This window comes from Hemitrygon akajei, chromosome 4 (assembly GCF_048418815.1).
Source record: "Hemitrygon akajei chromosome 4, sHemAka1.3, whole genome shotgun sequence".
Lineage (NCBI taxonomy): Eukaryota > Metazoa > Chordata > Chondrichthyes > Myliobatiformes > Dasyatidae > Hemitrygon > Hemitrygon akajei.
This window is the reverse complement of record NC_133127.1, coordinates 46,598,188-46,624,878: the sequence shown is the minus strand read 5'-3', so window position 1 is coordinate 46,624,878 and position 26,691 is coordinate 46,598,188. Positions and strand designations below refer to the sequence as shown.

Genomic DNA, 26,691 nt, shown 5'->3' with positions numbered 1-26,691 from the left:
CTGCTTGCAAGATTAGGAAACTGGAGGAAGATCAATGGGGAGGGATGAGTGGACAAGGGAGTCACGTAGAGAGCAATACCTGTGGAATGTGAGAGAAGGGAAAAATGCGTTTAGTGGCAGGATCCCATTTAAGTTGGCAGAACTTACAGACAATGATGTGCTGGAGGCAGGGGTTATGGGATTGTTGCCTGGAACCTCAGACATGTTCACCAAGTTATCATAGCCCAAAACGCAGAACTCAAGATGCCTGAGAGACATGAGGTGCACTACTTTTGGTTTACTATTGTCATTGCCATGGCGGAAAATGAGGTGGGGTGGGGGGACTCCAAGCCAGGCTGCAACATAGAGGGATGAGGCTTCCACCACCCAGTATCTTGTGGGCAAATATGCAGTCACTAGAGATCAAAATTGAAGACCCAAGGGCAAGACTTCTGTGTCAGAGGCAACTGAGAGACTGCTCAATTGTATGCTTTATTGAAACCTGGCTTTCTCTGGGCATGCCAGACACAGCGAGCAACCCAGAAGGATTCTCAATCTACAGCATGGACTGAACTGCTGATTTGGAAAAGGCAAGACTGAGGTGTATTTTATGATAAATTCTTGTTGGTGCTCCGATGCTGTGGTTTTGTTGTTCTCAAGTTCCCCTGACTTGAAACAAATGCCACCCATTCTATTTATCTAGGGTGTGCTCATCCATGATCCCCCACCAGAGTTGACATTCCACTAACAGCCGACCATAATCAACCACTCATGATACTGCATGATGTCATCTCCAATCAAGAAACAACCCATCCAGAAACATTCCAAATCATAGTCAGACTTCATACAGGCTGATTTCAAGAAAACCCTGCCCAATTACCACCAGCTTATAACCTGCAGCACCAGAGGTCCCAACATTCTGGACTGCTATTATACAAAGATAACGAATGCCTACCGCTCCTTGCCCAGACCGCATTTTGGCAAATCAGATCACTTGGCTGTCCTCTTACTTGCATACAAGCAGAGGCTAAAGAGTAAAGCACCAGATATTAGGACAACAAAGAGGTAGTCAGGGGAGGCAGAGGAGTGGTTATGGGATTGCTTTGAGTCAATGGACTGGGCTGTGTTCAAACACTCATCTACGGATCTGAATGAATACACCATGGTTGCAATGAACTTTTTTAAAATAGCTGTAAATGAGCGTGTCCTCACTAAATCATTCAGTGTCTTCTCCAATCAGAATGAACCACAAGATCCAAAATCTGCTGAGGGCCAGCTCAAAAGCATTCAAGCCTGGAGACCAATAAAGTTACAAGAGGTCCAGAAAGTGGTCCAATCTTCGGAAAGCTATTCCATGGGTAAAGTGGAAATTCTGCACCGAGCTTGACTCAATAAAGAATGCTTGACAGATGTGGCAGGGCTTAAAAGCCATCACCTGTTCTAAAGTTATATCAAGCGACTTGGGAGACAGTAAAACTTTGCTTCCAGAGGAGCTCACTGCCCTTAATGCTTGCTTTGACCCGTCAGAACATGGAGGAACACGTGAAATCCCATATCCACTGATGATTCTATGAATTCAGTTTCATGAGGTGAACCCACGAAAAGCATCTGGATCAGATGAGGTACCAGATCATGTAGTAAAGACCTGTGCTGATTAGCTAGCTATTGTGTTTACCGAAACCTTTAACCTCTCATTTCGGCAGTGTGGTAGCCACCTGCTTCAAGCAGGCTTCAATTATACTGGTGACCTGCCTTAATGACTATCATCCAGTTGCACTTACATCCAGATAATGAAATATACTGGCTCTTGCCTGAGAGGCAACGTGGATCTACTCCAATTTGTCTACCAGAGCAACAAGAGCGTAGCAAATGCCATCTCATTGGCTCTTCACTCAACCCTGGCACATCCGGACAGCAAAGAGGCATACATCAGGATACTCTTTATTGACTACAGCTCAGCATTCAATATCATCCTCTCAAAACTAATCAATAAGCTCAAAGATCTTGGCTTCAATACCTCCCTGTGCAATTGGATCCTGGATTTCCTCACTTGTAGACCCCAGTCAGTTCAGACTGGCAACAACATCTCCTCCAGTTTCCATTAGCACTGGTGCACCACAAGGATGTGTGCTTAGCCTACTGTTCTACTTGCTTTACACTTATGACTGCATGGCTAAGCACAGTTCCAATGCCATATTCAAGTTTGCTGATGACATCACTGTTGGAGGCCGAGTCAAAGGTGGTGATGAATCAGCATATAGGAGGAAGACTGAAAATCTGGCTGAGTGGAGTTATAACAACAACCACTTACACAGGACTGAGGAACTAATTCTAGGGTTTAAGAGAGGGAAACCAGAGATACAAAGAGGATCAAAGGTGGAGAGGGTTCCTTTGTGTTAATGGACCCGTCCTGGGTGCAGTATGTAGATGCAATTACAAAGAAAGCACAGAAGTACCTCTACTTCCTTAGGAGCTTGCAGAGATTCAGCATTACATTGAAAAGTTTGATAAACTTCTATAGATGTGTAGTTAAAAGTATATTGACTGGCTGCATCATAGCCTGGTATGGAAACACCAATGCCCTTTAATGGAAAAATTCTACAAATAGTAGTGGATTAAGTCCAGACCATCATGGGTAAAGCCCTCCCAAACATGAAACACTGTCGTAGGAAAGCAGCGCCCGTCATCAGAGATCCCCACTATCTAGGTCATGCTTTGTTCTCACTGCTGCCATCAGGAAGATGGTACAGGAGCCTTTTGTTCATTTACAATCAAAAGAACATAGAAACATAGAAAACCTACAGCACAATACAGGCCCTTCGGCCCATAAAGTTGTGCCGAACATGTCCCTACCGTAGAAATTACTAGACTTCCCCATAGCCCTCTATTTTTCTAAGCTCCAAGTACTTACCTAAAAGTCTCTTAAAAGGCCCTATCATATCCGCCTCCACCACCATTACTGGCAGCCCATTCCACGCACTCATCACACTGAGTGAAAAACGTAACCCTGACATCTCCTCTGTACCTACTCCCCAGCACCATAAACCTGTGTCCTCTTGTCCACAACACCTCCAACCTTACTAACCCATCCCTCCAGTTCCTCATCGTGGTCATTTACAAAAATCACGAAGAGTAAGGGTTCCAGAACAGATCCCTGAGACACACCACTGGTCACCGACTTCCATGCAGAATATGACCCATCTATAACCACTCTTTGCTTTCTGTGGGCAAACCAGTCTGGATCCACAAAGCAATGTCCCTTGGATCCCATGTCTCCTTACTTTCTCATCAAGCCTTGCATGGGGTACCTTATCAAATGCCTCGCTAAAATCCACATACACTACATCTATTGCTCTTCCTTCATCAATGTGTTTAGTCACATCCTCAAAAAATTCAATCAGGTTTGTAAGGCACGACCTGCCCTTGACAACACCACGGCAGCATGTTGGTTGTCCATCATATTCGACAATGACAGTGAAATTTGTATGGGAGAGTTTTTTAAAGTGGAAAAGCCATTGCATTGGGACACTTTCACTCTTCCATCTTCAGAAGTCTGGGTCCAGTGGAACCAGTAGAAGTCACAAGCTGGGCTCTTCCTTGGTTGTAGCAGATGACCATGACTTCATCTGTGCCTTACCATGCCCTTTGCTTTCTACAAAGCTTTGCAGAACTGCCTTCTTAGCCACTGGATCTCACTGTTGATCTCATCCACTCAGTACGCTAGAGCTGACTTCACATACTAGAATAATCATATCCCTATTTCACTGGGGTATGAGGCCTGCTGGCCACCCTCATCTGGTTTAGCCCGCCTGTCAAAGCGGTGTATGCATGCAAACATCTACTTGGAGCCACAGGTGAGAGGTGAGTGCCTGGAGAGGACCAAAGGTGAATGAGCTGCCCTAGAGTAGGCACAACTAGCCCCTTCACCAGAGGTGCTACCCCTCCTTAGACACCCCATACACAGTAGCCTACACAGGATAAATTCATCCATCAATGATTATTAGGAACTAATACAAAGCTTTATAATACCGTTGTAGCATTAGTAGTGCTCTAATTTGCTCTGTATTTCATTTAAATACATAATTTGTTGCTCGGTTAATCATAGTTTTAAAAATTATTTCCATGAAACTTCAACTAATTGGGGCAGTCACTTAACTGAGCCAAGATGTACTGGTCTCGATATATCCTGTTGAACTAGAATCCTATTATTATTAAAAATTGATCATGAAAATGAGGGAAAGGGATTTAACATATACTTTCATCTTCTTTTCCCAAACTAAGCTCACAACTAATATACTAAAGTAATTCTCTGTGATTTTTCTCACTGTAAAACATTATACAAAAAAACCCATTTCCATATTTCTTAGAATTCTCAGTTAGGCAATTTTTTTTCTGACAAAGAGAGGCAAAGATAGGGTGGATAGCCTGTACCTGTTTCCCAAGGCACGAACAGCAAACAGCAGAGGGCATGTGTACAAAGTTAAGGGAGACAAGTTTAGGGGAGACATCAGGGGTAAGTTTTTTTTTCACAGAGGGTTGTGTGTGCCTGGAATGACTTGCCAAGGATGGTGGTGGAGGCTAAAATATTAGGGGTATTTAAGAGCCTCTTGGACAGGCACATGGATGAAAGAAAAATAGAGGGTTACGGGGTAGTGTGGGTTTAGTACTTTTTTTAAGGAATATATGGGTCGGCACAACATCGAGGGCCGAAGGGCCTGTACTGTGCTGTAGTATTCTAGTGTCTTCTAGTGTCTAGAGTCTAAATGTAATTGTGTTTAAAAAGTTGCATTACTATAAATAAAAATGAATGTCTAATTATGATACAGGTAATATTTTGTAAAGTTTAACTTAATATTTAAATTACTTTCAGCTTTTACAGTATGGCGTATCAATAATAAAAACATTGCTCAACACATTCCATCCAAAAGCTTTTATTCCTATTATTCAGAAATCACTCTCTGGCTAAAATTGAAGAAAAAGGTTTGCTATTTTAACACACAACTCCAATAGGACTACAACATGTGCTAGTCCATAAATAGACTTTGTATGCACGTTATCTGAAACTACATTCCTTACAAGGTCCTAGCCAAATCAAACCATCTGCATATCTCCTTTGACAGATGACAATTTCACACAATTGTGAAGGATCTTTTCAGAAGCCTTTCATTTCGAGTTACTGGTTGAGTCATAAAACTGAAACACCCCAAAAAAATTAAGAAGATACCGGTAGTCATAATGATATAGATTTTTCAGAAAGGCAGAATGGTCTTAAAGTTCCAACCCAGCAACATTTAGTTTGTAGAGCAATTAATAAAGATGAAAATTCTGAGTACATTCCATCTATTAATCATTAACCTTATTGGTCCCCGTCCTAAATTCCATCATTTAAAATCTGTAACTCCATGTTATATTCCTCCTTTCTAAAATTATTTTCAAGATTTATTTTATACATATCACTTACTATCTTGTATTCCTCCGCAAGGTAACCTTTCAGCTAAGACTGCTGCAGCCTGCAATGCCCAATTCTCTCAGGTCTCTTCTCAAAAGTAAGACTGCTAATTCCAGGGATCAGTTCTGAAACACATTTCCACACCCTTACAATGTCTGAATGCTCGCTTGTGTCTCTGCAACCAAACCCCAACTACACATCTGAAAATAAATTCTGATCATAGCACATGACATTTGTTGGTGACTTCATCTCTCTGTAGTTTCACACCATTTAATCTGACATCCAATGTTTAGCAAATCACTGATGCTATACTCCAGCCCTCTTCATCTTAACATAACACCATATACTGCTCATTTTTCTTGCTATTTGCATTAGTGACCTGTTGACTACAGATCCAAAGCTACAAAGCTGCTATTGCCACCTCTATGTCACCAAAATCCACTCCCTTCACAGCTAATCTGCTACAACACTGCTCATCCATATCCACGCATGGGGACTAATTCATCTAGTTCTCTTGCCTTTAACCTAATATACAACATGTACTATTAAAACATTACTCCTATACTTAGAAACCTTCACTGTTTCCTAATTAAGCAACACGTCTCAAATATTAACAGATGCAAATCCCATCAAAGCCTCATTCCATCTCTTCTGGGTCTATGTTTCCCCATTTCATCAATTCAACAGGAATCTTTGAATACCATATTCATTACTTCCATTGCCCTAATGAAACATTTTAGAACCACAGATTATTTAGAAGTCAAAACTTCACTAAAATGAATATTATGCATACTTACCAGAACCACTTCAATGGTAAATAACATAACCAAACTTAATCCTCATATTAGTACATGTATAACCAAAGTACAATAGCAAATTCTACTTTACATATCTATTCAGTCTTGCTGACAACTTACATTTTTCAACCAGTAAAACCTCCAGGTATAAATTTTAACTAATCATGATCTATATGCTATATTTTCTCAAACAAAATCAAATGATAAGTACAGATTTTGTATAAAAAGACCATTAAAGCTACTTACATGTAAAAGACAAGCTTTCAAACATTAACCTCGTCACTTCCTTTGTGATTAATAAGTTTAACAAATTGAAATGATATAAAATTTAAACAGCAACTGTAAAATATACAAGTTTATATCTAGTTGGATATTTCCAAATGACACTAATCATTGATTGCCATACCTGCCATTTGATAAGTTAAACTTTCACAACCCATATTACATTCTTAGACGTCAGGCTCTATAAAGCAACCACCAATTTATATAGAATCTTTAAAGCACAACTTATTTCAGAATAAAGAAAATGTAACTTTTTTTTCCATAGACAGCCTCTAACCATCTTAAATTTGCTGTTTTCCCCTATGTTTTTACTGTACCAGATATGATCTATAGCAAGCCACATATTAATAAAAACAGTGCATTTATCTAGGGAAATGTGCTTGATAATTCATTTAGATTTTTTTAACTGACCTATGATACAATTCCAAACGTCTAGTTTTCTCCTGATCTGTTATTATATTATGCTGTGATAAAAATAACTGTCCACCAGCAGTTTGAATGTAACACTATTGATGGCTTCACAAAATGAACAAAGCTTAGAGTCGTTACCATGGCACCCATTATGACAACTAATGAAGTAACATCTCAATACACAATAAAGATCGCAATACACACTTTTGAGTCGAGCAATGTTCTAGTTAGCGTAACAAACCAAGACCATTTGCATCTTGGGGTAGTTGCAAAAGCAGAATTCTTTCAGCGAATAAACAGATCCAAACCAACAATCTAACAGCCTACTGAACTTCTCACTTTTATTTGCACCTTACAGTAATACATGAGTTACTGAAAACATGGGTAAGATGCTTTAATGCAGCCCTACTTTCTGACATCACACTCTGAAATGGACTCCTCTCCTGGACCACACAGATTGGAACTGGTGTTAGTAGTTAATTAACGCGCGGTTACATCACGCGGTGAATGGAGAAAGGCTGACGTCACGGCTGTGAATGGAGGCCGGGGCTGCACGCACTCAGCAGCACCTTCAGGCCACGTTATCCACCTACTCATCTTCACCTCCCCAGCCCCTCACTCCTGGCCAACTCATTCCCTTCATATGCACAGAATCAATCATAAAGAAGGCAGCCGGCTGCGACCTGCCCATTAAAATGCTGGCCAGCCGGGTGTTAGAAGGGGACAAGACCAAAAACTCACCGCCCGTCCCACTCACATCAATTCCGACAACCGTCCTCTCGCCGGGGTCCTCCTCGAGCCTGCCTCTGCTTACGCCTGTCTGCGTTTGCAATTCGAAGCTCAGACAAGACAAATCCACAAACAGCACAAACTGAAGGGGAAGAGTAACCCCGTTTTGTTGCGGTTTAGTGAAAATAGGAGAGCCGTTGCTTACTGGAATTACATTTCTAGGTCGCAAGCACTCTGGGTCTTGGTTTCATGCAACGACCCTAACCTGTAGAGCATTATGGGTGATGTAGTTTAAAGTGTGTCGTTTTTGCTGTTATAATTTCAGTGTAAACTACATGTTCCAGTGTGCAACTAGTGCACAGCGACGCCATACGTTGATGAGGAGCTATAAACGGTAAGGATTTGAGGGTTATGATGAGGGGTGTTTAATCTATGAGGGAGAAGTTATGGGTTCTTGCTTTCATGATTCACCGTGGTTAATAATTTTCAAACGCTTTTGCTGGTCAAAAATTACATCACGCATCTGTTTTATGAGCATATAATGTATGGATTTCTTTTGCATTCACCACTTGCACAGCGACCTAGTTCCTTATTGCAACGTTTCTAACAAACGAATGCTGTTCTAACCGTCGTGGTTCTCACATTTGATGGTTTTCAACCAAACGCAATATTTAACTATAATTTAAAATAGAACAAACTCAAATGCTGGAATTGTCCAGCATATCAAGCAAAACTTACGGAGAGGGATACAGTTAACATCACAGATACAGCATCTTTCATCAAAACTGCCTACTGCACTTTTACAAAATTATGTGCAATTATTTTCTGGATTTACCTTTTTTCCAAAACTAAGGAAAATTTCCTAGGACTATGGGGAAAAGTAGGTGAATGGGAACAATTAGATACAAGATTTACACAGGTGTAAAGGAGAATGAAATAATTATTAGTCCGGATCCGATGATGCAGCTCAAAACAACCAGATAAAGAACACAATAATAAAAAAACACAATACATAACATGGTTTATATACATAGATTATATGTCCATAAAGTGACACTGGGTACAAGAGTGTCTGTACATAACCATAACATAACCAGGTGACTGACAGGAAATGGTAAAGTAGTCCTGCTGAAGGGCCTCGGCCCGAAACGTTGACTGTACTCTTTTCCAATAGATGCTGCCTGGCCTGCTGAGTTCCTCCAGCATTTTGTGTGTGTTGCAATGATGAAGTAGCTCTTTGATGGGGGAGGGGTATGGAGGGATGAGTTTGTGGGTGGAAGTGTTGATCAACCTTACTGCATGGGGAAAGTAACAGCCTTTTTTGAGTCTGGTGGTCCTGCTGTGGATGTTGTGTGGTGTCATTTCAGATGGGAGTGAGAAACAGTCCATGAACAGGGTGGGTGGATACTTCATTATGTTACTGGACCTTTTCTGGCACTTTCTCTATATATGTTCTTAATGGTGGGTAGGCTGGTTACAATTAGATATTAATAACAGTTTTTATTTCCTTTTTCAATTTACCTAATGAATTTGATATATTTTATGAAGTGATGATTTTGTGTGAAGGAATTTGTGGCATGTGGCCAAGTTTGCAGATGATACAGGTGGCAGGATTGTTAAAGTCACTCAAGCAGTGAGTCCGCAGCAGGACTTGGACAGGTTAGGAGAGTGGACAAAAAGGATGCAGATGCAATACAGTGTAGGGAAGTGTGGATTATTCACTTCAGTAGGAAGAATAATGGTGTGGACTATTTTCCAAATGGGGAGGGAATTCAGAAATCAGAGGGGCAAATGCAGTTGGGAGTCCTGTTTCAGGAGTCCCTCAATGTTAACTTGCAGGTTAAGTCAGTAGTAAAGCATGCAATTGCCATGCTTGCATTCATTTAGAGTGGGTTAGAATATAAAGGCAAGGATGTACTACTGAGGTGTTATGATCTTGAGATGAAAAAGCTAATGTATGAGGAGCATTTGATGTCTCTGGTCCTGTACTCCATGAGTTCAAAAGGACGAAGTAGAATCTCATTAAAATCTACCAAATACTGAAAGGCCTGGGTAGAGTCCCTGTGTAGAGGATGTTTCCATTAGTACAAGAAACTGGATCCAGGGGATGAGAGAACAACTTCGAAATAAAGGGACATCCGTTTGGAAACTGACAAGGATTTCTTCAGCCTCAGTAGTGGATCTGCAGAATTTGTTACTACAGAGGGCTGTGAGGGCCAAGTTATTGGGAGTATTTCAGCAGAAATTGATTGGTTATTGATTGATAAGGGAGTTACCTTGAGAAAGCAGGATAATGCGATTTTGAGTAAAAAACACGATTGAATGGCAGAGCAGGCTTGATGGACTGATTCTATGGCCTTTTGCAACTGTATATTCAACTCCACAGAGAGTACCACTGAAATTGCTATGCTCTCTTCGTGCATCACTGGATGGGGTTTCAGTCTAGATTCTTGAGCTTAAGACTGTGGACTGAGACTTAAAACCATAGTCATCTGATTCAGTGACAATGGTACCAGCTAAGCCACAACGAGCCAAAGTAATTTTTTTTCAATCTTGTAAAAATGTCAGTCTCTAAATTGCTCGTGGTGATAACTACATTTGTTTGGCTGTTTCTTACAGGGTGTTATGCTACTTCCAGCTCCAAGCTGACTTCACAGCTGTTTTTTTTAGTGAACTTAGACGAGATCAATACTAGTCTTTTGTTTGATATTCTGTATTTAATGTGACTTCGTTGGATTACTTCTGTTGCTTGGGTGCTAATTAATTGTGATTGAAGTATCTGGTATTAGGGAGTTACGTCACTGAGAGAAGTGTACCCTCTGCTTTTTAAGTGGAATTAAGAATCTAATGGAAATTGCTGCATCAATAAATTTTGTGAGTGCAAATCAGCAGTGCAGCCATGAATGGGATTTGATGAACAGCGCATTCCTATATGCAAATAATACAATTACAAAAAGAGACTAAATTAGCCTGATAAACCATTCTTATCTCTACCTCTTATCTATTGCACAGTAGGAAAGCCTTTTATGGATCTGAAAATGGTATGGTTTAACATAGAAACATAGAACAGTACAGCACATTACAGGCCCTTCGGCCCACAATATTGTGCCGACCCTCAAACCCAGCCTCCCATATAACCCCCCACCTTAAATTCCTCCATATAGCTGTCTAGTCTCTTAAACTTCACTAGTGTATCTGCCTCCACCACTGACTCAGGCAGTGCATTCCACGCACCAACCACTCAGTGAAAAACCTTCCTCTAATATCCCCCTTGAACTTCCCTCCCCTTACCTTAAAGCCATGTCCTCTTGTATTGAGCAGTGGTGCCCTGGGGAAGAGGCGCTGGCTGTTCACTCTATCTATTCCTCTTAATATCTTGTATACCTCTATCATGTCTCCTCCCATCCTCCTTCTCTCCAAAGAGTAAAGCCCTAGCCCCCTTAATCTCTGATCATAATCCATACTCTCTAAACCAGGCAGCATCCTGGTAAATCTCCTCTATACCCTTTCCAATGCTTCCACATCATTCCTATAGTGAGACGACCAGAACTGGACACAGTACTCCAAGTGTGGCCTAACCAGAGTTTTATAGAGCTGCATCATTACATCGCGTCTCTTAAACTCTGTCCCTCGACTTATGAAAGCTAACACCCTATAAGCTTTCTTAACTACCCTATCTACCTGTGAGGCAACTTTCAGGGATCTGTGGACATGTACCCCCCCCAGATCCCTCTGCTCCTCCACACTACCAAGTATCCTGCCATTTACTTTGTACTCTGCCTTGGAGTTTGTCCTTCCAAAGTGTACCACCTCACACTTCTCTGGGTTGAACTCCATCTGCCACTTCTCAGCCCACTTCTGCATCCTATCAATGTCTCCCTGCAATCTTCGACAATCCTCTACACTATGTACAACACCAGCAACCTTTGTGTCATCTGCAAACTTGCCAACCCACCCTTCTAATCCCACGTCCAGGTCATTAATAAAAATCACAAAAAGTAGAGGTCCCAGAACAGATCCTTGTGGGACACCACTAGTCACAACCCTCCAATCTGAATGTACTCCCTCCACCACGACCCTCTGCCTTCTGCAGGCAAGCCAATTCTGAATCCACCTGGCCAAACTTCCCTGGATCCCATGCCTTCTGACTTTCTGAATAAGCCTACCATGTGGAACCTTGTCAAATGCCTTACTAAAATCCATGTAGATCACATCCACTGCACTGCCCTCATCTATATACCTGGTCACCTCCTCAAAGAACTCTATCAGGCTTGTTAGACACGATCTGCCATTCACAAAGCCATGCTGACTGTCCCTGATCAGACCATGATTCTCTAAATGCCCATAGATCCTATCTCCAAGAATCTTTTCCAACAGCTTTTCCACCACAGACGTAAGGCTCACTGGTCTATAATTACCCGAACTATCCCTACTACCTTTTTTGAACAAGGGGACAACATTTGCCTTCCTCCAATCCTCCGGTACCATTCCCGTGGACAACGAGGACATAAAGATCCTAGCCAGAGGTTCAGCAATCTCTTCCCTCACCTCGTGGAGCAGCCTGGGGAATATTCCGTCAGGCCCCAGGGACTTATCTGTTCTAATGTATTTTAACAACTCCAACACCTCCTCTCCCTTAATATCAACATGCTCCAGAACATCAACCTCACTCATATTGTCCTCACCATCATCAAGTTCCCTCTCATTGGTGAATACCGAAGAGAAGTTTTCATTGAGGACCTCGCTCACTTCCAGAGCCTCCAGGCACATCTTCCCACTTTTATCTCTAATCGGTCCTACCTTTGCTCCTGTCATCCTTTTGTTCTTCACATAATTGAAGAATGCCTTGGGGTTTTCATTTACCCTACTCGCCAAGGCCTTCTCATGCCCCCTTCTTGCTCTTCGCAACCCCTTCTTAAGCTCCTTTCTTGCTAACCTATATTCCTCAATAGACCCATCTGATCCTTGCTTCCTAAACCTCATGTATGCTGCCTTCTTCTACCTGACAAGGTTTTCCACCTCACTTATCACCCATGGTTCCTTCACTCTACCATTCTTTATCTTCCTCACCGGGACAAATTTATCCCTAACATCCTGCAAGAGATCCTTAAACATCGACCACATGTCCATAGTACATTTCCCTGCAAAAACATCATCCCAATTCACACCCGCAAGTTCTAGCCTTATAGCCTCATAATTTGCTCTTCCCCAATTAAAAATTTTCCTGTCCTCTCTGATTCTATCCTTCTCCATGATAATGCTAAAGGCCAGGGAGCGGTGGTCACTGTCCCCCAGATGCTCACCCACTGAGATATCTGTGACCTGACCCGGTTTGTTACCTAATACTAGATCTAGTATGGCATTCCCCTTAGTCGGCCTGTCAACATACTGTGACAGGAATCCATCCTGGACACACTTAACAAACTCTGCCCCGTCTAAACCATTGGAACTAATCAAATGCTAATCAATATTATGGAAGTTAAAGTCACCCATGATAACAACCCTGTTATTTTTGCACCTTTCCAAAATCTGCCTCCCAATCTGCTCCTCGGTATCACTACTGCTACCAGGGGGCCTATAGAATACCCCCAGTCGAGTAACTGCTCCCTTCCAGTTCCTGACTTCCACCCATACTGACTCAAAAGAGGATCCTGCTATATTACCCACCCTTTCTGTAGCTGTAATAGTATCCCTGACCAGTAATGCCACCCTCCTCCCCTTTCCCCCCCTCTCTATCCCTTTTAAAGCACAGAAATCCAGGAATATTGAGAATCCATTCCTGCCCTGGTGCCAGCCAAGTCTCTGTAATGGCCACTACATCATATTTCCATGTATGTATCCAAGCTCTCAGTTCATCACCTTTGTTCCTGATGCTTCTTGCATTGAAGTACACACACTTTAGCCCTTCTACCTTACTACCTTTACACCCTTTATTCTGCTGCTCTTTCCTCAAAGCCTCTCTATATGTTAGATCTGGCTTTACTCCATGCACTTCTTTCACTGCTCTATTGCTCCGGGTCCCATCCCCCTTGCAAATTAGTTTAAACCCTCCTAAACCATGCTAGCAAACCTACCAGCAAGGATATTGCTCCCCCTTGAGTTCAGGTGCAACCCATCCAATCTGTACAGGTCCCACCTTCCCCAGAAGAGATCCCAATGATCCAAAAATCTAAAACCCTGCCCCTTGCACCAACTCCTCAGCCACGCATTCAACTGCCATCTCCTCCAATTCTTACCATCACTATCACGTAGTACTGGCAGCAATCCTGAGAACGCCACCCTTGAGGTCCTGTTCTTCAGCCTTTTGCCTAGTTCCCGAAACTCACACTTCAGGACCTCATCCTTCTTCCTGCCTATGTCATTGATACCAACGACATAATGGTTTACAATTATGTTTTGCTTCTCTAAGAAAAATACTGCTGCTTTTCTTGAGCCTCTTTGGTTCTATAATGACAGTGTTATTGTCTCCTCCAAAATGCTATCTCACAGACTATAATGTAATGGCACCGTCAGCTTGTGCCTGCCCAAGTACTTATAACTGATGATTTGTGCTCCCCACTCACAGTGATATGGATTCCCTCTTAAAGAGCAATTGCTTCAGCAAATATCCTCACTGTAATCTCTTTATGAAAGTCTGCCTGATATATTATCAGACTAGAATCTTGGAATTTCAGTCCCAAATATTGAACAAAGATCTGTACAAAATCATTGTTTATTGTGAATTAATTTGCACACTGCCAATGAGAATTAATAAGGATTCAGTTTGATTCCTTTCACTTTATCCATTCTCTGTTTAAAATATTCAATGTCAAGTTCAATCTGAATGTCAGGTTGAAGAAGAGGGCGGGGAACATCATAAAGGACTCCTCCCATCCTGCACACGGACTGTTTGATCTGCTTCCGTCTGGTAGGCGCTTCAGATCCCTCCAGACTAAGACTAATAGGCACTGGAGAAGTTTTTTCCCTACTGTGGTCACTTTGCTGAACAGTTAACTGCCGGTTAACTGTCGGCTAACTATTACTTGGATTGCACTACCTGTATGTATAATCTATATTTTCATTTATATTTATCATTATTATTGTTATGAGCAGAGAGACAACATCTGCCGGAAGTAAATTCCTTGTATGTACATATGTACTTGGCGATTAAAGTCTGATTCTGATTCTGATTTGATGAGGAAGGCAAGGTTGCGAGAATTCATTGTACTTCTTGGAGTGGATATTTCTAAAAAATATTTTATAAATCTAAAATTGCACTATTCAAAAATCAGCCTCCTCTTAGCCTTAAGAAAGGTTGAGCCATGATGAAGCAATGTCAGAGCTTGTTATCAACCTTGAGCAAGATGCATTCTTTGGGTTGTTTGTTACATGTGATCCATTAACATCTCTTTTTGAAGTAGTTAAGAGTAGGGCGTCTGCCATTGACTGAAAAATTTCTGATCAGTAAAATTGGAGGTAATATTTAAATCTGTTTTACTACTTGGACTCAAGATGAGGCTTTCCATTCCAGAACATCTGAGATGTCCTCCTTCTTCAAGAATGGGATATTCCTTCCTCTACAATCAATGCTGTCCTCACCCACATCTCCTCTATTTAGAAACATAGAAACACAGAAAACCTACAGCACAATACAGGCTCTTAGGCCCACAAAGTTGTGCTGAATATGTCCCTACCTTAGAAATTACTAAGGTTACCCATAGCCCTCTATTTTTCTAAGCTCCATGTACCTATCCAAAAGTCTCTTAAAAGACCCCATCGTATCCACCTTCACCACCATTGCCGGCAGCCCATTCTACGCACTCACCACACTCTGAGTAAAAAACTTAACCCTGACATCTCGTCTGTACCTACTCCCAAGCACCTTACACCTGTGCCCTCTTGTGGCAGCCATTTCAGCCCTGGGAAAAAACCTCTGACTAGCCACATGATCAATGCATCTCATCATCTTATACACCTCTATCATGTCACCTCTGATCTTCTTTTGTTCCAGGGAGAAAAGTTCACTCATCCTGTCTTCATAAGGCATGCTCCTCAATCCAGGCAACATCCTTGTAAATCTCCGCACCCTTTCTATAGCTTCCACATCCTTCCTGTAGTTAGGCAACCAGAACTGAGCACAGTACTCCAAGTGGGGTCTGACCAGGGTCCTATATAGCTGCAACATTACCTCTCAGCTCCTAAATTCAATTCCACAATTGATGAAGACCAATACACCGTACAATACACCACTCTCCTCTCCTATCAAATCCCTTTTTCTTCAGCCCTTGACCTCGTCCGGCTATCACCCCCCCCAGTGTCTCACTTCATCCCTTCCACTTTTCCTCAGCTGGTTTCACCTCTCACCTGCCAGTTTGCACTTCTTCCCCACCCTCCCACCTTCTTATTCTGGCTTCCTTCTTCTTTTCTGGTTCCGATAAAGGATATCAGCCGAAATGTGGACTGTTTATTCATGTCCTTAAATGAATGCTGACTGACCTGCTGAGTTACTTCAGCATTTTGTGTGTGTTGCAGTGAGTGAACAATGTTGCACGTTAGCAAGCTTAACAACATGCCGCAATTTAGCTAAATGACAGTGGAATAAAGAAATGGAGATTGTAATCCAGTCCGATTCTATGAATGAGGGCAAAAATGCATTGTTCTACAGAAATTGAAGGGAAACAAAGAACGGAAGAAAGCAGAAATATTTACAGTTACATAGCACTTTTCATGACTTTGGGTCGTCCCAAAGTGTATTGTTATCAAAGAAGTCATTTCAAGTTGTAGTTTGTCAGTAGGTAGCAAGTACTGAATGTGAACCGTAAAGCCACATATTTATTCTACTTCAACTTTTCAAAATTATTTAAATGATTGAGGATCGTGGTTCAAATTTCACAGGTTTATAACTTGTTGCAATGTCCGAACTGTAGGAATTGCTCCAAGAAGTGTTGTAGGTCCCACCATCTTTAGCGGCTTTACCAATGACCCATGACACAGGTACATTTGCTTATGCTTGCAAACTGGTCAATTCCATTCAATATTCCATCGTAAATGAAGCAGTGTGCATCCTTGTACAGCAAGACTATGCAATAGTTAGGTACAGACTCAGATCCTACACTCATCTTTAATTTTTATTAACTCTCTCTCATCTGCACACTGTTTACAGAGGGCCAGTTAACCACACGCCTTTGGAATGTGGGAGGAAACTGGAACAGAGAAAATCTGTGGAATTCTTTGCCACAGATAGCTGTGGAGTCCAAGTTTTTATGTGTATTTAAGACAGAGCTTGATAGGTTCTTATTCAGGGCATGAAGGGATACGGGGAGAAGGCAGAAGATTAGGGCTGAGAGGAAAGTTGGATCAGCCATGATGAAGTGGCAGAGCAGACTTGATGGGCCAAATGTCTTAATTCTGCTCCTATGTCTTGTGGTCTGAAATCCACCTGGTCACAAGGAGAACATACAAACTCCATACAGCGATCACCAGAGGACAGGATTGAAGCTGAACACTCTGAACTTGCCCCAGAATTCCTGGAATACTGAACCACGAGCTGGCTTGGATTACCAAGTGACTATCTTCAAAAGAATCTACCCATCTACCTTTTGACATTCATTGCTGAATCGACCAAAACCTCAATTCAACCAGCCACAACAATATTGCAGCTATGTCAGCAGATCTGAGGCTGGATATCTGACAGTGAATGACTTAGCTCCTGACGTTCCATTTTTTTTTGCAATCTACAGGAACAAGTCAGGACTGTGTTGGAATACCCTTTACTTGCTTAGATAATACAGCTCAACAAATCTCAAAACACTTGACACTACATAATATGCAACAGCCCAGTTCATTGCTAGCTCATCAATCACCCCAACATGTGGCAACCCACTTCCTAGCGCACTCCAACCGGCTCACAAAGTGGCATTGAGGCCGGTCCCAAAGAGGGCGCCAAGCCTGCTTCACCAGCAAGGGGAAAAGCCCGCGCGCTGGACGGGAGTGTGAATCCTGTGCCCTCTACAGTACTCCCGCCCTCCCCGGGCGGGAACAGGAAGGCTTTAAAGCGAGGCCGCGAAGTTTGAATAAACCTCTTTGCAACTGTAGCTCACCGACTACGTGTCGTTATTTCAGCGCTGTGTGTAGCACACCGCTACAATTGGTGACCCCGACGGCCCAAACGATATTTGCGCCGAAGATGAATGACGCCGCATCTGTTCACGCAACTTCGTTAAAACTGCCAAGCTTCTGGACGCTGCGACCTCACCTGTGGTTCCAGCAAGCAGAAGCCCAATTCCACATTCGGCAGATAACCTCGGAGGACACACGTTACTACTACGTGGTGAGCTCCCTCGACCAGGAGACAGCCGCCTAGGTTGAGGAGTTCATACAGTCGCCCCCGGAGGACGGCAAATACACAGAATTCAAAGCCTTGCTCACAAGGACTTTCAGATTCTCACGGCGCGAGTGAGCTGCCCGCTTACTGCACCTGGATGGTTTGGGAGACAAGCCGCCGTCGGCTTTGATGAACGAGATGCTGGCCCTGGGCGGAGGTCACAAGCCCTGCCTCATGTTTGAGCAGGTGTTCCTGGAGCAGCTACCCGAGGACATACGCCTGCTGCTGTCTGATGCGGATTTCAGCGACCCTCGGAAGGTGGCGGCCTGGGTGGATGTGCTGTGGAAAGCCAAGAAGGAGAGTGGTGCGTCCGTCGCACAGATCACCAGGCCACTCTCCCAGCAGCAAACCAGACCAGGCCCGGCCACAGAGCCCATTAACCCCAGAGGCAGGGGTGAGGAGACCAATAAACAATGGTGCTTCTACCACCAGCAGTGGGACGCAGAAGCCCACCGCTGTAGCCCGCCCTGCAAGTTCCCGGGAAATGCCAGGGCCAGCCGCCACTGATGGCTATGGCGGCTGGCCATCGGGATAGCCTCCTGTATGTCTGGGACAAGCTTTTTGGTCGACACCGGAGCCGAGATCAGCGTCTTACCTCCGACGAGTTACGACACCCGCAACAGAGAACCGGGTCCCACCCTGAGAGCCGCGAACGGCAGCACAGTAAGGACCTACGGCACCCATACGGTGCAGCTACAGTTCGGCTCCAGCCGGTTCACATGGGACTTCACACTGGCCGCCATAGTCCAACCGCTCCTGGGAGCAGATTTTTTGCGAGCTCACAGCCTACTGGTCAATCTGCAAGGGAGGAGACTGGTCCACGCCGAGACCTTTCAAATGTTCTCCCTGGGTGAAGCCCAGTTGCTGGCCCCACACCTAGACTCCATCACGCTGTCCGACAATGACTTCACTAGAATCCTGGCAGATTTCCCATCGGTTCTGGTGCCACAGTTCATGGCAGCCATGCCCAGACACGGTGTACAGCACCACATCCCGATACAAGGACCACCCCTCCACGCCCGTGCTCGAAGGCTTCCCCCGGACAAGCTCCGACTGGCGAAGGAGGAGTTCAAGAGGATGGAGGAATTGGGGATCATACGGCGGTCCGACAGCCCATGGGCCTCCCCCCGCACATGATGCCCAAAGCAACAGGGGGCTGGAGACCATGCGGCAACTACCGCAGGCTGAACGAGGCTACAACACCGGACCGCTATCCTGTGCCGCACATTCAGGACTTAGGATCTTCTCCAAGGTAGACCTCGTCCGGGGATACCATCAAATCCCGGTGCATCCGGACGATGTCCCCAAAACGGCACTCATCACCCCGTTCGGCCTTTACGAGTTCCTCTGTATGCCGTTCGGCCTAAAGAATGCCGCACAGATGTTTCAGCGGTTAATGGACGCGACCTGGACTTCGCTTTCATCTATTTGGACGACATCCTCATAGCCAGCAGCAGTCGTCAGGAGCATCTGTCCCACCTCCATCAACTCTACGCCCGACTGAGTGAATACGGCCTGACAATCAACCCGGCCAAATGCCAGTTCGGGCTTGACACCATCGACTTCCTGGGCCACAGGATTACTAAAGACGAGGCAACCCCTCTGCCCGCCAAGGTAGATGCGGTCCGCCATTTCTCCCGACCCAACACAATCAAAGGCCTTCAGGAATTCGTGGGTATGGTGAATTTCTACCACCGCTTCCTCCCTTCAGCAGCCCGAATCATGCGCCCTGTGTTTGCCATGATGTCGGATAAGGGCAAGTACATTACCTGGGACGAGGAGTCCGCCGCCGCTTTCATTAAAACCAAAGAAGCCTTAGCAAACTCCGTGATGCTAGTGCACCCCAGAACGGACATCCCTACCGCCCTCACAGTGGACACATCCAACACAGCAGTCGGTGGAGTGCTGGAACAACTCATCGAGGGTCGCTGGCAACCCCTGGCATTTTTCAACAAACACCTACGACCATCCGAGCTCAAATACAGTGCTTTCGACTGGGAACTGTTGGCGCTATACCTGGCAATCTGGCATTTCAGGTACTTCTTAGAAGTTAGGCCCTTCACTGCGTTCACGGACCACAAACCGCTTACCTTTGCGTTCACGAAAGCATCCGACCCCTGGTCATCCCGCCAGCAGCAACATCTGTCCTACATCTGGCATGTCTCGGGAAAGGACAATGTCGTGGCGGATGCCCTCTCCCGCCCTAACATCTAAGCCCTGTCCCAGTGGGTAGACTATGAAGCACTGGCGGAGACGCAGCAGGCAGACGTAGAGATCCCTAGTTACAGAACCGCAGTCTCCGGTTTGCAGCTCTAGGCCCTCCCTGTAGGCCCAGGTGAGAGGACCCTACTCTGTGACGTCACCACCGGCCAACCCCGTTCCGGCAGCCTGGCGGCGGCACGTTTTCAACTCCATTCACAACTTAGCGCACCCCTCCATCAGGACAACCATCCGGATGGTAACCAACAGGTTCGTTTGGCACGGACTCCGCAAGCAGGTCAGTGAATGGGCCAGAACGTGCATGCACTGCCAAGCAGCCAAGGTGTAGCGGCACACCAAAGCTCTGCCGCAGCAGTTCCACCCCACCCGCCGGCGTTTCGACCACATTCATGTGGATATCGTGGGCCCCCTGCCAGTGTCGTGTGGAGTGCGGCACCTCCTGACTATCGTGGACCGGTTCACAAGATGGCCAGAGGTGGTCCCGCTCACCGACACCACCTCGGAATCTTGCGCCCAAGCACTGATTGCAACCTGGGTATCTCGCTTTGGTGTACCGGCCCACATTACCTCCGACAGAGGCGCCCAGTTCACCTCCAGCCAGTGGTCAGCTATGGCCAGCCTTTTGGGGACACAGCTGCACCACACAACGCCTACCACCCACAGTCGAACGGACTAGTGGAGCATTTCCACCGTCACTTGACGTTGGCTCTCATGGCCCGCCTCAAAGGGCCTAACTGGGTGGACGAGCTCCCCTGGGTCCTGCTCGGCACCCGCACGGCGCCCAAAGAGGATCTGCACACCTCGTCGACCGAGTTGGTGTACGGCGCACCCCTGGTCGTCCCAGGAGAGTTCATACCAGCCCCAAGGGGGCAAGAGGAAGAACCCGGAGCAGTCCTGGGCAGACTACGCGAGAGGCTCGGTAACCTGGCCCCCATACCCACTTCACAGCATGGGCAGAACCCGACCTGCATACCCAAAGAACTGCTAAACTGTAAGTTCGTTTTTGTACAACGGGGCGGACATCGGGCACCGCTACAGTGGCCCTACGAGGGGCCGTTTACGGTGATCAGAAACAACGGGTCCACATTCGTGCTGGACATTGGGGGGAAAGAGAAGGTTTTCACAGTGGACCGACTCAAACCGGCCCATGTGGACTTGGCGCAGCCGGTCGAGATTCAGGCACCGTGGCGCAGAGGCAGACCTCCCAAACAGAGTCCGACCCAGCCTGAGGACATTGGGGGGTGTATCGCCGGTTCTGTGGGGGGGTTATGTGGCGACCCACTTCCCAGCGCACTCAAACCGGCTCACAAAGTGGTGCGCGCCGGCATAGAGGCCGGTCCCAAAGAGGGCGCCAAGCCTGCTTCATCAGCAAGGGGAAAAGCCCGCGCGTGGGACGGGACTGTGAATACGCGCCCCTTACAGTACTCCCGCCCGGAGAGGGCGGGAACAGGAAGGCTTTAAAGCGAGGCCGCGAAGTTTTAATAAACCTCTTTCGCAACTGCAGCTCACCGACTACGTGTCGTTATTTCAGTGCTGCGTGTAGCACACCGCTACAAACATTCATTCCCTACACCACTATTGCACAGCAATTGCAGTGCTTACCATTTACAAAATGATTGCTGTTAGTCGGCCGGGCTACTTGTCAGCATCTCTGAAGTCTGCCCTCATTATCATCAAGTAGGACAGGTGTACGTGAGCACATCACCTGCAGTTTCCCTCCATGTCACACACCAGGTGGGGCATGAGGTGTCTGGAAACGTGGATAGGATGGTGGTTCGTGAAGTGGTTTGATACTTCCTCTACTGAAACATTACTACTCTCAATGCACAAACTCAAATTCTTGATACCATTAGGAGTGTACTCCCAATCAGAGCAGACAGAGATTTCCCGGCAGTCAGCAGCCATTGAACATGACCTTTTTCTCTTTCTGCTTGATAGCCTTTTCTCATTTCCGAACTCAGAACGGAGTATCTGTTTCAGCAATCTGGTGTCAGGCATGCAAACATATGGAAAAATTTGTGTTTGTGCACACTCAGGCTGAGATCCAAATCATTGTTGTCACATTCACTGAAGAGTTACAAGGAGATTGGTCTTGCACAGAACATCTGCAAGGCAAAAGTCCTCTACCAAAAATTGGCACTGCACCAGACTTACCTTGGAAATTAATATGGGAACCAATTCCCATATTTAGGAAGCTACCTCAGGGAAGGCAGACTTGATGAAATTCTCCTCTGTCTTCCATGTGCCAGTGCATCCTTTCATCAATCAGGGAAAAGGGTATTTGAAGATCAAGACCTCATATTTGGCACAAACTCTCTCTCAGGCTGCAGTGATTTCTGTCTCCTATATGCTTCTGCGATCTGCACCATCTACAAAGTCACCTCAGGCACTGGGAAAACCACACTTTTCTCAGTGGGATAGCATAGTGGTTAGTGTAACACTATTCCAGTGCCAGTGATCAGAAGATCAGCTTTCAGCCCCCGCCACTGTCTGTTAGGAGTTTCTGTGTTCACCCCATGACTGAGGGGCTTTCCTCAGGGTGCTCCAGTTTCTTCCCATATTCCAAAAAGACGTATGGGTTAGGGTTAGCAAGGTGTGGGCATGCTATGTGGGATAGCCAGTTAATGTATAACAAAATCCCACACACATCAGTGAACAAATTGAGAGTAGCATGTCTAGATAAAATCACCTCCTTCCATTTAAGTAGCAGTGTTTAAGGCTAGCATCACTCGCTGCCTATTTCAATGGACAATGATCATACCATTGAAGATCCACTAATGCAGAGCCAGTATTCGATGTGTTTGTCAAAATTACAATGATGCCAAAAATGATTTCACAATGCTTGATAATATGTTGTGAATGTATAGGATTGCTGTGCTTTCCTTAACTTTTCACTAATTGAAACAAATCACTCATCATGTTTTGCTTGATCCAGTATAACTGTTGTGTATTCTGAGTCTTTTAAATTTTTTTGACTTAATTGACAGCAGTTCCAAACACAAGTATTTTAAGGCGATGTACTTTTGTAAAGCTATTCTAAAAATAAGTTGTATATTACACTTACTAAAGAATTCATTTCTTTCTTCGCTAGTTTACAGATATGTTGTAAGATCAGTCATTCATTCCCCTTGAGCCTGATATACTGTAACTTTTAATACCTTTTACCAAGCAAATATCCATCGATGTTGGTTTCAAAGAATTCATTGGATAAGAGAATTCCAAGTTTCTTTTGTCATTTGTTTATCCTTGTTTTCAATTGGGATTGAGCACCTTAATTTACGGCATTGATATTCTTTTCTTTTTCAATATTTTTATTAATTTTCTACATAGAAGAATGGAAGATATTATAAGTAAAAAAGGATAAAATATTATCAAATACATTATATTTGAATCACACTTGAAATCTCATTACCCTATATTCATGTAAATTAAATTAAATTGTAGTATTGAAATGTGATGATTTTATTATACAAAAAGAATCTAAGCCCACTACCAAGACTGAAGCTGTTTGGTAAAGAAACAAAAAAGGAAAAATATCCTTATAATATAGTGAAATATGTTATTAGTCAACGTCTATACTTTAAGAGCAAATCAAAGGTTTTGAAAATAGTTCATAATAGTTGATATTCCAGTAGTGCTCTGATTACTTATGAATGTTACCAGACATCCCACCCTGCAAAAACTCATTTCAGGGAGGTAGCACCACACCCCCGCCCACGGTCGACCTCAAAGCGTGTATATATACAGGACATTTAATTATGAAAGAACACATTTTATTTGATTACATGAAACTATTTATACACACACACATACACAGCGATATATAGAGGCAGATTTGAGCATTTTGCTGGGGGTCTCAACCTCATAGCAATCTGTGTCAATGAATTTGTTAATTTTTCAAGACATCAGATTCACAAGATTCACAATTATATTATCATGGAGTCGTTTTTTTTATTCAATTACAATTTTAAGCAAGTCTGCAGGGAGTTTGGCCTCATCACGTAGTACATCAATAGAGTAGCTCCCTAGCAGCTAGCCAGCTAGTTTAAATAACGTTAGATAATGCTAATGAATGAATGACACCTATTAAACTCACCTCAACATGTCTTTTACAGTCATTTAACCCACCTCAGGCAATAGAAAAGTCATTGTTGCAAACAGTGCAGTGAGCAACTGTTTTTGACCCCTATTAGGCAGGGGTACACTTTAGTGTAGTCTGGGGTGAAGTACGGTTTATATTTTCTTTTTTTTTGAACACTCTGCCATGACACTGCAGGACACTAAACTGAACTGATGGACAATGAAAGAGATAGAGAGGTTAGCTGTAAAGCCCACCCACAGAGAAAACTGATTGGTCTCTCTTTGTGCTAAGTGGACCTATCAGGATTCTTATCCTCTCTCCCCCCTCCCTCTCTCCCCCCTCCCTCTCTCCCCCCTCCCTCTCTCCCCCCTCCCTCTCTTCCCCCCCCTCTCCCCCCTCCCTCTCTTCCCCCTCCCTCTCTTCCCCCTCCCTCTCTTCCCCCTCCCTCTCTTCCCCCTCCCTCTCTTCCCCCTCCCTCTCTTCCCCCTCCCTCTCTCCCCCCTCCCTCTCTCCCCCCTCCCTCTCTCCCCCCTCCCTCTCTCCCCCCTCCCTCTCTCCCCCTCCCTCTCTCCCCCTCCCTCTCTCCCCCTCCCTCTCTCCCCCTCCCTCTCTCCCCCCTCCCTCTCTCCCCTCCCTCTCTCCCCTCCCTCTCCCCCCTCCCTCTCCCCCTCCCCCTCCCTCTGTCTCCCCTCCCCCCTCACTCACTGTCAAAAAAAATCGATTTCCCGGATATTATATATAATTTGCGGGCGTCAGGGAGCCGCTATCAATGTGCGGGAGACTCCCAGAACTTCCAGGAGCGGTGGGATGTCTGCATTACCCACCTTCAACAAATTGTGAGTCTTAATAACTTAAAATGACAGCTCTTACTCTACACTGAATGTCTTGTTTATTTGTTATTTCTTTTCAGATATGCCATAACACTGCACTGAGAACAAAATGTTTCCCCTCAAGGATGCTCAGCTTGGAGCTTTCACGTTTTTTGCATCTGCACTTCCACATGATGTGTGTGGTAGTAATGGGCTTCCACTCACCCCAAACTCTGTCAGAATTCTAGGACGATTCCAGATCCTGAAGGCCATCTCTCATCCCAGGCTCTGCCAGTATGTGGATATATTACGTGGCAAGCACGGTGGGTTCTTTTTCATATGGCATACACATGGCCATTGCCTTTGAGTCAAGGACTAAATGTGTCAGCAACATTGATCAAATCTTTCCTGCAGAAATTCTCACCTATGATATTCATAATCTCAATGTTCTATTTCAAATTGCCCATGCTGATTCTACCTTCTAGAAATTTGCCTTCCATATCTTTATGGTTGTTATTATCAGTTGCCCTCCCAGCACTCCTAAGCCTTATGATATACATTTGCTTCTTATTCAACAGTGTCTGGGTTTTATCATCAGTTCTCTGAATTGTACTGGCTATTCCATTAAGCATTTGCACTAAAGTAATTCCCAGATTAGTACGTTCAGAATCTAGGAAAGATTGACGGGTGTGGGATGCCAAATTTGTAACTATTTTCTTTACTGTACTCCCAAATGGGACCAAAAACTGTGCCAAGACTTATTGGGATTCCAAAATGTCATTCTGGGAAACTCATCTCCTATTATAAAACAGGTCAGACCTAGGTTAAGAACTGAAGTCCCATTGATTTCAATTTAATTTTAAATATGCAGACTAAGAACCAAAAGGCAAGATAAGATCTCAAAAAAATCTTTAAATACTTTAACTGTTTATTTTTTATGATTTGAATTGTTTAATTTTAAAATCACATTTTAATTTTTTTTATTGTTTGAATTTTAATTTATTTAAAGGCTTCTGAATATCAGAAATTTAAAACTTAAAAAGATGGTGACAGATTTGATAGGCATCAAGATTCTGCCCCCAACTTTGCTTTGTGTCCTAACATAGACGTTTGAAGGGAGGAGGACATGGATGTTTGCGAAGAAAAAGAATTTCAGGATGTATATTGTATATATTTCTCTGACATTAACTGTACCTTTGAACATAACCACACACTTTGTTGTTTAATGTTGCTACTTGACAGTAATGGTGTGACATAGGCCCTCTGCTTCCATCCTAAGTGAATGGAAGCAGAGAGGAGTACCCAGTGATGATACTAGGTGGTGAGCCTGGTCCAGCACAATTGCAGACTCTTATTTACAAGTCTTTCCATCATTTTGCCCATGTCTATTTCTATGATTTCATGTCCGACAACTGTACACCAGATAGGCTCAAATGATAATTATTGTTGTCAAGCACATGAAAAGTTAGTTGATGGTAAATGAAATAACATGCGAGTGTAAATATTCTCCAAATGCACACAGCATGGCTCTTTAGTGCATTTTGCCATGTTTGCCTACAATTAATATTTGA

At 44.2% G+C, this 26,691-nt stretch overlaps 2 protein-coding genes across 5 annotated transcripts in view; one reads left to right on the top strand and one right to left on the bottom strand.

Moving 5' to 3' along the window:
- Positions 1-7,876, bottom strand: part of aimp1a (aminoacyl tRNA synthetase complex interacting multifunctional protein 1a) — a 60,588-nt gene extending 52,712 nt beyond the window's left edge. The window contains exon 1 of one of the 4 annotated variants that reach the window (XM_073042495.1): positions 7,660-7,876. Coding sequence is in view for 1 of the 4 variants with exons in the window: in XM_073042494.1 (XP_072898595.1) it covers positions 7,676-7,677 (2 nt within the window). In the remaining 3 variants the exon portion in view is untranslated. Of the gene's footprint in view, positions 1-5,440; positions 5,592-7,122; positions 7,266-7,659 lie in introns of those variants that run through there. The other 3 variants (XM_073042494.1, XM_073042497.1, XM_073042496.1) reach the window with 3 other exon arrangements.
- Positions 7,877-7,998: 122 nt separating this feature from the next.
- tbck (TBC1 domain containing kinase) overlaps positions 7,999-26,691 on the top strand; it is a 220,308-nt gene continuing 201,615 nt past the window's right edge. Inside the window, exons 1-2 of the mRNA XM_073042483.1 lie at positions 7,999-8,041; positions 25,222-25,443. Of these exons, the coding sequence (XP_072898584.1) occupies positions 25,251-25,443 (193 nt within the window). The 5' untranslated portion in view covers positions 7,999-8,041; positions 25,222-25,250. The remainder of the gene's footprint in view (positions 8,042-25,221; positions 25,444-26,691) is intronic.